Source organism: Rhincodon typus, chromosome 30 (assembly GCF_021869965.1).
Source record: "Rhincodon typus isolate 14 chromosome 30, sRhiTyp1.1, whole genome shotgun sequence".
In the NCBI taxonomy this organism is placed as follows: domain Eukaryota; kingdom Metazoa; phylum Chordata; class Chondrichthyes; order Orectolobiformes; family Rhincodontidae; genus Rhincodon; species Rhincodon typus.
This window is the reverse complement of record NC_063361.1, coordinates 2661459-2676913: the sequence shown is the minus strand read 5'-3', so window position 1 is coordinate 2676913 and position 15455 is coordinate 2661459. Positions and strand designations below refer to the sequence as shown.

General features: G+C 41.1%; 1 protein-coding gene across 1 annotated transcript in view; it reads right to left on the bottom strand.

Annotated features, from left to right (window-relative positions):
- The window catches only part of kcnh6a (potassium voltage-gated channel, subfamily H (eag-related), member 6a), a 166753-nt gene extending 154112 nt beyond the window's left edge, over positions 1 to 12641 (bottom strand). Inside the window, exon 1 of the mRNA XM_048614560.1 lies at positions 12465 to 12641. Within this exon, the coding sequence (XP_048470517.1) occupies positions 12465 to 12621 (157 nt within the window). The 5' untranslated portion in view covers positions 12622 to 12641. The remainder of the gene's footprint in view (positions 1 to 12464) is intronic.
- Positions 12642 to 15455: the final 2814 nt, after the last annotated feature.

Sequence of the window (15455 nt, the reverse complement as noted above, 5' to 3'; positions counted from 1 at the left end):
CAGTGTGCTCCGAAGTGCAGCACTGGTGCAGAGCTGTATTGTAAGTGAATCAGAGATGTGCATGAGGGTGCAGTGAGGCTGGTGTGTGACTGATGCCAACCTCCATAGACAGAGGGAGTGTAAGTGATCACTGCCCATCGAATGTGCCCTGAGATGTTGGTGACGGCTATCAAAGATGAAGGTCTAGAGGAGTTAACAGTGAGCTGTAATCACCATTTGGACTTACACGTCAGCAATTGTCATTGTATTGGGAGGGTTGGGCTGGGAGATTGGGAAAACTCACAATTCTCACACATTAAATTAGGTCATAATGAGATGTATATGGATGCAAATTGGCCTCTCAATATTCACTAACAAGATTCTCATTTCGCTGTTCAAAACATGGATGTTTTTCCCTCGATGTCCAGAATCTCATTTCTGCAGATCTCACACTACTTTCCCAACTAACTCAGGAATGCCCACAGGGATTGGTAAGTTTCCATCCTCTCCTTTCGCTGTCTTTTGAGGAAGAGAGATCAAAGGCTCATGACCCTCTGTGGGAAAAAAAAATTCTCCTGACCTTTGTCTTAAATGGGTGACACTCTATTTTGAAACAGTGATCTTGTGACCCAGTAACCAATGAGGTTTCCGTATCCACAAGCCAGGTGCAGGTGAGGTTGGTCAGGAGAGCAATGAAGTAGTTCTGTCTTGAAGTGATCAGGTATGAGTGAGTGTTTCAGTGACAGGTGAACTGTGGCAGGGTCAGAGATGAGTGATGTTCAGGAGCTGGATGAAAATTGTTTTGGCAATGCTGCTTATAGCAGCACCTGGTCTGGTCTAATCTGGGTTTTGTGTCACTGAAGAATGATTTCTATCTCCTTGTATTCCAGTACTTTAGGTATCAAAGCCAGCTTTTTATTAACTTTAAAATGATTTTCTTTATGTGCTCATAACCTTTTAATGACACTTGTACATGGAGCCCCTCTCTTTGTCACTGTTTCTGGCTTTTCATCATTTGCAGTGTCCCCTGTTCAATCCTTTATAAATCCAAAGTGGATGACCTCACATTTCTCTACATGCAGCTTCACTTATCACAAATTTGTCCTTTTGCTAAATCTATCAACTCTGCGTTGCAATTTTTTGCTTTCATTCACACTTCCAGTGAAAATAACCATCAAATTACATGGCCCACATGTCCTGGACTTGACTTTCAATATCTCATACCTCAGTGAGAATGTTGGAGGTCTCAGCTATACTTGTCTGGATAATTTCACACTGCTGTTAGGGCTAATTTAAGCAACATGCTTGAAGTGGAACACAAAGCGAATTGTTGCTGATTACAAAAATTACAATTCAGGCTTCATTGCAAATAGGCAGCTTCCAAAAACAGAGCTGCATCATCATCCTACCACTGAAAGCCTCCGATCCCGAACTTGAAATTAAAGTGACAATGTACTAGAGGATCAATAATTATGACACAATAGTGAATTGGAAATGATATCTTCTAGATTTCCTGTCTGTTTTGAAATGGAGAGAAGCAAGCTGTTACATTATGGAGCTTTTTGAATAATTTTCCACAGAAAATCTTTTAATGTTGACTTTTTTAAAAGCACTCATGTAAATTTTATTTAAGAAACATAATGAAAATTAGTAGTTAAGATATTAATATCCGAGCACTATTATTGTTCCCTACAGTCGGCAAATAGTTACCAATTTGTTAGATTGTCTTGCAACCAAAGAACATCTCTCACACTGGGGGGAGCGTGTAAACTGGTTCAGCTTCTGGGAGAGGTGGTGGGACCCAGTGATATGTGGAAAATCCTGGAGACAGACTTGCTCCACACTAAACTTCTGTTCCGATTTCCATTAGAAATAGAAGAGCAAGGAGTGATCTAATTAAGGGATTTAAGTTGATTAAAATAGTTGAAAGTTTAACAGACTGAAACTTTCCTTTCGTAGAAAGGCCCAGTCGAGCCAATGTAAATTTAGAGGTAGCCAAATCAAGGATGATTTCATGAAGCACCTCTTCACACAAAGGGGAGTGGAAAACTGAAACTGGTGGGGATTTTGACTCGTGCTCTGGAGATGATCTTACCAATAACACAACCAGGAGTTTACCCGAGAATAGGAGCAAGGATAGACATTACAGGCACCAGTGCCGCTCCTGGCCAGAACCTGGACCTATCCCCAGTCCCTGACCCGAGCACAGCAGACTCCCTAGAACCCTAGGTCCCAGATATTGGATTCTGGTGCATCTCACCCTGACCTGGGCCTTGCTCAACAGAGGAGATCTGGGCAGTGGAATTTAAACTGACTGGCTTATGCAGCTGCTATAAATTACAGACGATCTGAAGTTTAGCAATGCTGTGATCTTTTGGTCTGAAAGAAGGTTCAAAATCATGAGCTTGCTGGATAGAGTTGGGTAGAAACTGTTCCTATGCTTAAAGGGAATGAGACTGAGAGAACATGGATTTAAAGTGATGGTATAAAGGAAGCAAGGGTGAAGTGAGGAAAACTTTTTCAGTCAGTGAGTAATTAGGGTATGGGTTGTGCTACCTGGAAAGTGTGGTGGAGGCAGGTTCAATTGAGGACTCAAGGAGACATTGGATGATTATTTGGATAAAAATAATGTGCTAGGCTACGGGGAAAAGGCAGGAAATTGGCACTAGGTAATGATGCTTGTTTGATGAGTCAGTGCAGTCACGATGGGCTGAATGGCCTCCTTCTACAATATAACAATTCTATGGTTCTGTGACCATTGTGGATTGTTAAATGACATATGAACGTACAAGTTATGAACATACAAGTAAATCATTTAAACAGAGGAGCATGAGGAGACGCTATTATACCAAGCTGACCAAACACAACATTGGCAACAATGTCAACGAGACAACAAAGGGGCAGAAGTGATAGTTCAAATGTATGAAACTCTGGTCAGACTCTATCTTGATGACACACCTCACAGAGAGTGGGCTGATCTCAGAAGGTCATGTAACTCATAATGTCCCAGAGCTAAAAGGTCTAATTCATGACACCGTCTTGGTAAAAATAATCTTATACTTTTCTTTTGAATTTAGTAAAGATGGACCAAATGGAAAACTAGATTCACCCTGATCATAAAGAAGGAGATCAGAACAAGAAAGAGAAAGGAACACAGTTCAGAAAATGAAGAGATAGAATCACATTCCACCAGAGGCAGTTCAGAGAATGTTCGCTAGTTTAATTTCAGAGATGAAGGGCGTGTCTTATGAGAAGCTATTGACCAGTTTAGACCTCGTTAGAGTTTAGAAGGATGAAGTGAGATCTGATTGAGGTATGTAAGATTGGCAAAGTAAATGTCGAGAGAATGTTCGCCCTTGTGGGGCAATTTAGAACAAGAGGTCATCGTTTTAAGCAAAGGGGTGGCTGGTTTAAAACAGAGATGTAGAGGAATTACTCCTCTCAAAGCTTCATGAATCTGTGGTTATCACTTCCCCAAAGAGTGGGGAGAGTGAATAAACATAAGGAGGAGAGAGATGGAGTTTTAATTAGTAACAAGTTTAAGGGTATTGAGGAGCAAGCAAGAAAGTGGAACTGAGGCTGAGATGAAATCAGTCATGATCGTATCAAATGATGGAGCAGGGAAGCAGCCTCGAGGTGGGAAATTGCCTGCTCCTGCTCCTAGTTCTTATATTGTATGATCTAATCAGTTTGAATAGAATGAACGAACAGCAATGGGCATAAAACAGTTAATCTAATGTTTACCATTGTGAAAATGCTAGAATCCATTATTAAGGGGTAGATAAAGGCCCTTGATAAAATCATATACAATCAGACAGCGACAAGATAGTTTTGATTATGTTTGACAAATTTATTAAAGATCTTTGACGATGTAACAAACAATACAGATAAAGAGGAACCAGTACATTTACGTACTTGGATTTCCAAATGACGTTCGATAAGGAGCCACATAAAAGGTCACTGCACAAGATAACAGCTTGTGGTATTGAGATTGGATCAAGGTTAAAATTACAAGAAACAGAAAGTCAGGAAAAACTGGTCTTTTCAGATTGGAGGCTGCGACCTGTACAGTGCCACTGGGATCAGTCTTAGGGCCACAACTATTTCAAATCTAAGTTAATGATTTGGGAAAAGGGGCCAAATACTTTTTTCTTTCTTCAGTTCTCTGCCCAGAGGTAGGAACAAACCACCAGGGGTAGGAACAAACCACCAGGGGCAGGGACAAACCACCAGGGGTAGGTGCAAACCACCAGGGGCAGGAGCAAACCACCAGAGGTGGGTGCAAACAACCAGGGGCAGGAGCAAACCACCAGGGTTAGGAGCAAACCACCAGGGGTAGGAACAAACCACCAGGGGTAGGAGCAAAGAGACATGTCCACTCCAGCCAGAACAGGAATTCTGCTGTTGGCATAATCTGACTCACACTGTCTATCTTGCTAAGTGTGACACCTGCCCTCTCAAGGAGAGTTGCTCATAATAACATACTCTTTGTATGTATGTTATACCCTGGATAATGATAGCAGAGGCTCCAGTTTCCTCTTCATATTGGAAAGGATTGATAATCAAGTAGTTAGCACAGCACATATTAAAACTGCACATTTCTTTGACCATCAAGTTGTGCATTGGGACTCACATTCAGAGCTTCTGGCCCACAGGGAGTGACACTACCCACTGCATCCTAATGCCTCCTCAGATCAAGTGTATTGTGCCAAATGTGCTGACAATACAAAGCTAGCAAGTTGTTAGGGGGACACACAAAGAGACCATACAGGGATGTAGATAGATTAGTTCCTAGGCTAAAATGTGGGCAGCTGGAATGAAATAAGGGAAAATGTGAGATTCTCCACTTTGGTGGGAAGAATGAAAAAGCAAAATATTCTTTAAATGGAGAGAGATTGCAGAACATTGCTGTATATTGGGGATCTGAGATGGTGGTGCAGTCATAATGTCACAAAATTAACAATCCAGAGGCCTAGGTTAATGCTCCTCAGTTGTGGGTTCAAGTCCCAGCACAACAGCCTGTTGAATTTAAATTTAATTAATGAATCTGGATTTGAAAGTTAGTTTCAAAGATGGTGATTTTGAAAATAGAATCAATTGTTGTAAAAATTCATTTGGTTCACTAACATCATCCTTACCTGGACTGGCATACACGTGACTCCAGATCTAAACTGACATGGCCAAGCAGCCAGTTTAAGGGAAAACAAAACTGGCCTTGCCAATGGTGACCACGTTAGCTGAAAGAATGAATGAAAGTTATGAAAATGTCAGCCTGCAGGTACAGCAAGTGATTCGGAAGGCAAATGGAGGGTTTGCCATCATCGCAAAGTATGGAAGTGGCAGAGTCTTGGTAAAATTGTTCAGGACATGGGTGAGACCACACCTGGAATATTGCATGCAGTTTTTGCCCTCTTTAGATATGGGTAGATATAATTGTATTGGAGACAGTTCAAAAAAGGTTCACAAGGCTAGTTCCTGGGATGAAAGGTTTTGACTTAAGAGAAAGTGTTGAGCAGTTTGGACCTATACCTTTAGCCATTTAGAAGACTGAGATGTGATCTTATTAAAACATAAGATTCTCAAGGGATTTGAGGGAGTAGATGCTGAGATGTTCCCCTCATGGGGAAATCTAGAACTAGGGGCACTGTTTCAAATTATGGAGTGTTCCATTCCACAGAATCACAGAACTGTTACTGTGCAGAGGAAGCCATTCAGCCCAATATGGCCATACTGGCTCTTCAAACGAGCATCATTATCCAATGCCAATCTCCAGCTTTCTCCCCATTCCCTTGCACACTATTTATGTCCAAATAATCATCCAGCATATTCCAGACCCTAATTACTCACTGTATGAACAAGATTCTTCTCAGATCACCCTTGCATCTTTTGCAGATCACCTTAGATCTGTGCTCTCTTGAGGGAACAGCTTTTTCCCATCTACTCTATCCAGCCCACTAATGATTTTGAAAACCTCTGTCAAATCTCCTCTCAGCTTTCACCCTCAAGGAGAATAGTCCCAACTTCTTCAATCTCTCCTCATAGCTGAAGTTTCACATTCCTTAAATCATTTTTGTAAATCACCACTGTACTCTCTCCAATGTATTCACACCTTTCTGATATTGTGGCACTCACAACTGTACATAATACTCCAGCTAAGGTCCAACAAGTGTCTTGTATAAATTCAGCATCACCTCCTTTCTCTTGTATTCTATGCCTCTATTAATAAAGCCAAAGATAACTATGCCTCTCTCCACCTGCCCTGCCATCTTTGATGATCAGTACACATGTACATCTAGGTCCCTCTGCTCCTACACCCCTGTTAGAATTGTAACCCCTATTTTATATTGTCTTCCAATGTTCTTCCAAAGTGTATCAACTCACGCTTCTCTGTATTGAGCCTCATCCGCCACCTATCTGCCGACTCCGCCAACTTGACAATGTCCTTTTGGAGTTCCACACTGTCCTTCTCGCTGTTTACAATTCTTCAAAATTTCGTGTCATCTGCAAACTTTGATATTGTCCCCTGCACACCAAGATCCAGATCATTAATATATATCAGGAAAAGCAGTAGTGAGCCCGGGTGAACTCCACTACAAACCTTCCTCCAGCCCAAAAAAATACTCATTGACCATTACTCTTTGTTTCCTATTACTCAGTCAATTCTACATCAGAGATGAGAAGGAATTTCTTCTCTCAGAGGCTTGTTGATCTATGGAATTCTCTACCTCAATGGCCATTGAATTTATTCAAAGCTGAGTTTTTGATCCTCAAGGGAGCCAAAGGTTATTGGAGACAGGCAGGAAGTGGAATAAGGGCCACATCAGGTCAGCTATGATCATATTGAATGTTTGACCAGGCTCAAGGGGGTGAATGGCCTACTCTTGCTCTGACTTCTTATATTCTTACGACATACCCCAAGATTGAGGTATTTGGCCTCCACCAACCGAAAGGTATCACTCTAACCTTTGGAGAGCTTTCCCCCGATTCCCATTGCCTCATGTAAATAGGGAGACAATGGTGAAAGGGGACATGGAACCATAAGTGGCAGAAATAGGTGAAACTATAATTGGAAATAAGGAGAAGACAGATACATTGCAAAAATAATGCTATTTCTCTTCACAGTTGAAGGCACAAAAACATTCCCAAAGTCATGGGGTTGAAAGATCTCAGGAGAATAAGGAATGTAAATAAATCAGTATTAGTAAAGTAATGGTAGCAAGAAAAATGAAACAAAGAAGTGATAATTGTACAGATCAGCCATCATACAATCCAATTGCAGAAAAAGCTCAAAGGTTTGCCGACCTTTCCTCTTTCTGAATTTGATAAGTGAATTCACAAACACAGGTACCAAATGCAAGACACATAGATGGATGCATTCCAGCTGAGCTCAAATTCTCAATGACAGATTCTGCAAGTCACGTCTTTTTATCATCTAAAGCACACTTTTCCCTTTCTCTGTGTTGAGTATAAAAACAGACTCTTGATAATACTTTTACACCCTGAAGAAAGACAAGTTTTGCAATCGCCATTTTTGAATTGTCATGGCAATCAAAATGAAGCCGAGTTGATGTGATTATACTCCCTGTTTGCTTTTGTCTGTCACTGCAGGCCCTTTCACAGGGAACAGTTTGTCTTGGGAAACTTGCTTAAAAAACAAGTATAAAAAACATCTTCCAGCCTATTTTAAGACCAGCAAGAAACAAACTTGATTATGGTAATTGCCTGCTGGAGGAAATGTTTCTAAACTGTAGCAATGACTGAATCACACAGATGTAGGCTGGGATCCTGCACACTGCTCAGATAGACTCAGGTCTAGTGGCCAACTTCACTTAGGGAGAGCTGTCAGAACCCACAGACTGATAACTACTCTAGTTTCTGGCTTTGGAGAAGAGCTGAGGCCTGCAAATATAAATATTAATGGAACATGCAAGGACATCATAGACATTAATCAATTTTATTGCAAAATAAAAACCGAGTAACAACAGAAGTCTGGTTTGATACCAGAACAATTTGGCAATATCATGTATCACCTGTACATTGTACAATAGCACCATCTCACTTCACCTGATGAAGGAGCAGTGGTTCGAAAGCTTGTGATTTCAAATAAACCTGTTGGTGTGACTTTTGACACAGATACATGTATTAGGAGCTGGAGTAGGCCCCTGGCCCCTAAATCCTGCTCTGCCATTCAATAAGGTCATGGCTGATTTGATTACTCTACATTCTCACCTACCCCAAAACGTTTTATCCCTTTCTTTTATCCCTATCTGCCTCTCCCTTGAATTTATTCAAGAGCTCTGTCTACACTCCTCTTTGAGGAAGCAAACTCTAAAAAATCACAACCTTCTGTGAGAAAAACAATCCTCCTCATCTCTGTCCTAACTTTTAAAAAATGACTCCAAATGTAGATTTTCCCATAACGCAACATTCCATCAACATCCACCTTGCCAAGATTTCAGGATATTAAATGGTTCAATCAAGTCATATCTTACTCTTGTAAATCTCAGTGGATACAAGCCTAGCTCTAGCTTGTTCAACATTCCCTTCTAAGACAACCTGCTTATTCCAGGTTTTCATCCAATAACATTCCTTTTTGAACTACTTTCAATGCATTTACATCCTTCATGAAACTAGGAGACCAATAATCTTCACCGTACCCCAGATGCAGTCTCACCTTATAATTGAAGCATAACCTCATTTTTATATTCAATTCCCCTCACAATAACAATAAAATTCTATTAACTTCCCTAAATACGTGCTGTAGCTGCATACTAATTTATACTAATGTACCAAGTCCTGCCAATTGAAAGCTTGAAGAGGCAAGCTGTACCTTCTTGTACTACCTGAATTTGGAGTGGAAATCTTCCTATTGTGCTGACTGTAAGATTCCTTGATTTACTGGACTTGGGCCAGTTCAAGCACATATGACCTCCAATTAGGGTAACTTTGCCTTGGTTCTGTAGTGTAAAATAGGTCATAGAGAGTCAACAGCTCGCCTTTCTTGTGGCTATTGGACAAAGTCAAGCCCTATTCCATTGACTGACTTTTCAATCTTGTTCAACAAAAGTCATGGGATACAAAAGAACTGGTAAGTTCACCCTGGTAGAATTGAATAGAGGGTCTTTCAAACATAGAGCTTGGTTGCAATGCTGGAATAGTATACAGGAGCTTTGTAGTGCGTCAGAATGTCATAGTGTTGGCAATGTAGGCAACAAAATAAATGTATTCAACTTTGAGGATTTGAGATTATTCATCATGATCGGAAATGACTTCTTAAAGAGTCAGGAATGGGGAGGGAAATTTAAAAAATAATTCTCAATGTTGACAGTTCTCCTGTGAATTGTTCATGCTTACAGTGTATACCATTCATTGTTACTGAGGCGTGATGAGGGATTACTGAATTCAGCTTGTACTGCAAATTTCAAAATTTGGAATTTCTCCAGGATTTGTTTTCAGTGCAAAGGCAGTGCAAAACAAGAAAAGAAAAATAGACTGTAAAGGTTTTGGAGATAGCAAGAACTGCCTTGCTGGAGTCAGAAACAACACAGTGTGGAGCTGGAGGAACACAGCAGGCCAGGCAACATCAGGGGAGTAGGAAAGTTGATGTTTCGGGTCAGGAAGAGTCCCGCTCCACATTGTGTTGTTTCTAAAGGTTCTGGGTAAGTTTGGAAGAAGTTGGCATCTCCTATTGGACCTGAATTTCCATGGGAGGGCTACATGCCTTACCTCAAATGGCTGCAGAGGCCAGAAGCTTCAAGTCCTTCCCCTAAACTTGGCATTGGTTATTTTTGGCAGAGTTTATTTTTGGGGGTTGGGGTAGTATGGGTGTGTTTTACACATCTGCTATTCGTAGAGCAGAAGTATATTTTTCCTTCAATCAGATGCTAATTTACCAGGATTTCCAAAAGGTTCACTGGGAGCATCCCTGGCATGGATAGACTGTCTTATGCAGAAAGGCTAAATGGGTTAGAATTTTACACACTGCAGTTTAGAAGAATGAGAGGTGATCTCATTAAGACATATAGAAACCTTAAGGGGCTGAGAGGATCTTTCCCCCTATGGGAGAGCCTAGGGCCAGAGGGTATAGTCTCAGAATAAAGGGGCACCAATTTAAGACAGATCAGGAGGAATTTCTTCTCTCAGAGGTTTGAGAGTCTTTGGTCTCCTTGTCACAGACAGCAGTGGGGGCAGAGGTCATGTGTATATTTAAGGCTGAGATAGATATTTAATCAAGGATTATGAGGAAAATGTGGGAAAGAGAATGCGGGGAATGATGGATCAGCCATAATCCTATTGAATGGCAGAGCTGGCTCGTGGGGCAAAAAGGTCTACTTCTGTTGCTATTTCTTTTGGTCTAAAATATAACTCATAGTCTTTGGAAAGTTAACAAAATGGTTTAAAGCTGCTGGTATCATTTGGAGAGGTGAGGTACCCTTTGTGAGAGGTAAGTGATGCATTTTGACAGGTCCAGATTAGGATAGTTGAGAACTGATATTAATTTGCACAAAAAGTGAATCTGACCTGTTGAATGACCAATCTGTCGAGAATTTTAAATTTCCTGTTCTTTAAATTTTGAAATTAATAAAAGCCTGCAGCTGAAAAAATAAGTTCCTGGATGGTTGCATTTCAACCAAAAGCCTAAGGGTTATCAGTATGAGAGTAGAGTTTCTCAATTGCCTCCAAAATCTGTAGATTCACAGTTTATTCGACACAGCACTAAACAGTCATAAACAGATTATCTGTCTTTGATGTGGGGAGGATTGAAAGATAAATGTTTGTTTGTTTTTAATAAAGGATGAAGTACTGGAAGGCATTTTTGTTTTTTTTTATTAAGTATTTGAATGGATTCAAAGGTATTGAATGGACTTCTATCAATATGTGTGCTTTTTAGTTTTGTAAATTGATATTTGGAACTTCATTACAGCTTACCATGGCTCCTGTCACAGCCTGTTGTGGACACTGGTGAGCTGGCACAAAGGACATAAGGGCAAAGGGGTCGAGGGTTAGGGATCATGGTTTAGCATGAGTTGGCAACAAGTTGGCATAGAGGCTATACATGCTTTTGGAAAGATGTAGCATGAGGTAGCATGGAAGATATAAGGGGTCATGGAACTTAAGTAGAGGGGTATAGGCTGGTATGGAGCATTTGAGATTCTATGGGGATGGATGCAAGAGCTGGCATCAACAGGAATGGAGGGCATTGGGAGTGCAAAGAGGGTAAAGGCTAGGTGGCTTTTTACTGTTTTGATTCCAACTGGAAAAATGAGGTGGGCTTCCCCTCTACCATCACCCCCGCCTCCCCGTCCCATCCCTTGGCAACCAGCATCCCTTGTGGCCACATGTGTCCAGGGGCAGAGGGACCACCCTTAGTTAGCAGCACCCCACCACATCCTGAAATGAAAATCAGAACAGTTTGGAGTGTTTCCTGTATAGTTAGTTTATTAGTTAACCCACACTTATTACTGCAGTTCACAAACAGCATTTGTATGGTGCCCACTATCAGATTCTCCCTTAAGCCAGAGATATCTGTTTCAGTAACAGTAAACCTATAGAACTCATGGTATTGTTCCAGCTCCACATGGTAACACAGCAGAAACATTAACGAACTGGTGGTCTAGAAGTTGAATGAATGCTTCAGCAACATGAGGTAACTGCATCAATTAATAAATAAATCTGGAATTTCAAACCTAGTCTCAGTGATGATGCTCATGAACCTACTTGTCACAAAACTTCCATCTGGTTCAAGAGTACCCTTGAGAAAAGGAGGTCTGGTTCAGGCCTAGGTATGACCCCAGATGCACAGCAATTTTGTTGACAATGGTTTGATCTCTGAAATGGCCTAGCAAGCTAAAACGTTGTTTAGACTGTTAAAGAAAAGCTAAATAAGAATAAAACTGAATAGATCATCCAACAGTGATCTAGACATCAGAAATGACTGAGGTACATCTGGCCTAGCTGATTCTACAAAGTCCTCCTGACCAAGATGTAGGGAAATTTTGTTGAAATTGAGAGAGCTGTCAGTCTAATCCAGAAGACTTTAATTCCCTATACAGACTTGAGAGGATGAGAACTTCTCACCTTCACATCCTGCAGTACTTTGTTTGGGAGCCTAATGGTGTCTTGAAACAGCTGCCCACCAGCCTTACAATTCTCCCCACCTCCCATCCCACTATCAGCCCTTTTCACTGATCAGCAGGTATTTATCAGACTGATGGCCAGACCTAAAATTAGGCTGGAAAAGACTTTCAGAGTTTTACAAGGGTTTTATAGTAAACCCACAATTTAGCACAAACATCAGTTTCCACCTTTCCCTTCTGCACACTTTCCCTGTTCAGAAGACAATGCCCCTTCCTACTGGGGAAGAACCCAGCTCTTAATCGCAAAGTACAATGGGAATCTGTTGCTCTCAAATCAGTCCTGGAACTGTTCTAGTTGACCCTGATTTCTAACACTGACACAAAGATGCACAGCCCAGATGCCCTTACCATCCTTCCTGTAATACAGCAGTTCTACTTTCATCTCCTCTGATCCAAGTAGGGCTTGTGCCAGCTGTGCCATTGCACTCTCCGGTGTGGCTGGTCCGGTCAGAAAGTCACAGGTGCCCGGTTTCTGCATGATCTCTACCCTGGAGTAGCCGAACATTTCGCAAAAGCCATCGTTGCAAAAGATAATGGCACAATTTTTCATCCGAACGTTGGTAATGAGAAACTTCCGATCTAGGAGAAAAAAAAACACAAGAATTAAACTGAGCAGCAGCGACATTAATCAACTCCTTCACCATTAATAGTTAGGGCTGCCAACCATCCAGAATTGATCTGGAGACTTCAGGAATTGAACATTAATCTTCTGGGCACTGCAAACCAGGAGAAAAATCAATGGCATATTAAGAAATTATTTTTCTATTTCCTTTGAAGACTTTTGTTTATTAGTTTTGGAAATATTGAAAATTGAAAATAAGGCTCTTTAACCAGGTTATTGGACACGGGAGTTCTTAGCGTGAAACTTCCAACAATACATCCAACCAGCTCCTTGCTTGCTTTTAGGTTATAATGGCTGTTTGAGCCAGTGGGTGTATTATCCTACACTGTAACTTTGAAATGATTGCTTTTATATGTTTTGTTCAATGTTACCACAGTTAATCACTGCTGTAAGAAATAAAGGGAACTGGACCATAAAGTTTAAGGTTCTAAATTCGATGGAGGCAATTTTGACCGTATTAGGCAAAAACTTTCAAAAGTTCATTGGGAGAGGCTATTCACAGGTAAAGGGACAGCTGGAAAGTGGGAGATGGTGTAGGGAATGGTTGGTGTAGGGAATACTGGATGACTGGAGAAATTGAGGCTCTGGTCAAGAAAAAGAAGGAGGCATATACCAGGTATAGACAGCTGGGATTGAGTGAATCCCTAGAAGAATATGATGGCAGTAGGAGCATTCTCAAGACAGGAATCAGGAAGCCAAGAAGGGGACATGAGATAGCTTTGGCAAATACGGTTAAGGAGAATCCCAAGAGGTTCTACAAATACATTAAGGACAAAATAGTAACTAGGGAGAGAATAGGGCCCCTTACAAAGATCAACAAAGCCACTCTTCGTGTGGAACTGCAGGAGATGGGTGAGATAGTAACTGAGTATTTTGTGTCAGTGTTTACTATGGAGAGGGATATGGAAGCTAGAGAACTTACAAAATAAATACTGATATCTTGAAAATTGTCCATATTACAGAGGAGGAGGTGCTGGATGTCTTAAAACACATAAATGTGGGTGAATCCCTAGGACCTGATCAGGTGTACCCCAGAACTTTTTGGGAAACTAGGGAAGTGATTGTTGGGCCCCTTGCTGAGATATTTGTATCCTTGATAGCCATGGGTGAGGTGCTGGAAGACTGGAGTTGGCTAACGTGGTGCCACTATTTAAGAAATGTTGAAAAGAAAAGCCAGGGAACTATAGACCGGTGAGCCTGATGTCAATGGTGGGTAAGTTGTTGGAGGGGATTCTGAGGGACAGGATTTACATCTATTTGAAAAGGCAAGAACTGATTAGGGATTGTCAACATGGCTTTGTGCGTGGGAAATCGTGTCTGTCTAACCTAATTGAGTGTTTTGAAGGAGTGACGAAGAGGATTGATGAGGGTGGAACAGTGGATGTTGTCTATATGGACTTCAGCAAGGTGCTCAACAAGCTCCTGCATGGTAGACTGGTTAGCAAGGTTAGATCACATGGAATCCAGGGTGAGCTAGCCATTTGGATACAAAATTGGCTTGAAGATAGGAGACAGAGGGTGACGGTGTTGTTTGGACTGGATGCCTATGCTGCAAAGATCAGTGCTGAATCCACAGAGTTCTGTCATTGATATAAATGATTTGGATATAGACATAGAACAATAGAACAATACAGCACAGTACAGGCCCTTCGGCCCACGATGTTGTGCCGAACTTTTACCCTAAACCTAAGGTCTATCTAACCTCCACTCCTACCTTATGCTATCATCCATATGCCTATCTAATAGCCGCTTAAATGCCCCTAATGGAGTCGGCTCCACTACCCTCTCCGGCATTGCATTCCACGCCCCTACCACTCTGAGTAAAGAACCTACCTCTGATGTCTCCCCTATATCTATCTCCACTCACTTTAAAACTATGCCCCCTCGTATATATGTTTTCACAAGTTCAAAATGTCACTTTTTATACTCATATTTTAAATGTATTACAATTTGAACATCATAGTAACGAATATAACTTAAGGCTTCAGATGCAATAGACTAATTCTTCCCATTGGGAAAAGTACTCTTCTGCTTTCTGAACAGTATTTAGAATCTCCAGTGTAATAATTTGGAGGGTGAAATATCCAGAGCTCTTTAAATTGAAAAAAAAAACCTTGAACAGCTACACTTTCCAGGATTGCTTTGATTGACAGGACATCTGCTATATCTTAAGAAATAAAACTAGCTCGTTTTCAGTTTCAATGGACTCTATTGATTACATATCCCAGGATTTGTTTCAACAGCTAAGACCAATATGAAAGCTTGGTTGAGTTTTACAAAGGTAACAGTGTTCACAGTCTAATTTACATTTTATGAATATAAGAGATTCAGTTAGTAAGTTTGCAGATGACACCAAAATTGGTGGTGTAGTGGACAGTGAAGAAGGTTACCTCAGAGTACAACCTCAGAATGATCAGATGGGCAAATGTGCCGAGGAGTGGCAGATGGAGTTTAATTTAGATAAATGTGAGGTGCTGCATTTTGGAAACGCAAATCAGGGCAGGACTTATACACTTAATGGTAAGGTCCTGAGGAGTGTTGCTGAACAAAGAGAGCTTGGAGTGCAGGTTCATAGTTCATTGAAAGTGGAGTCACAGGTAGACAGGATAGTGAAGAAAGCTTTTAGTATTCTTGCCTTTAGTTATCAGTGGATTGAGTATAGCAGTTGGGAGGTCATGTTGTGGGTGTTTAGGATGTTGGTGAGGCCACTTTTGGAA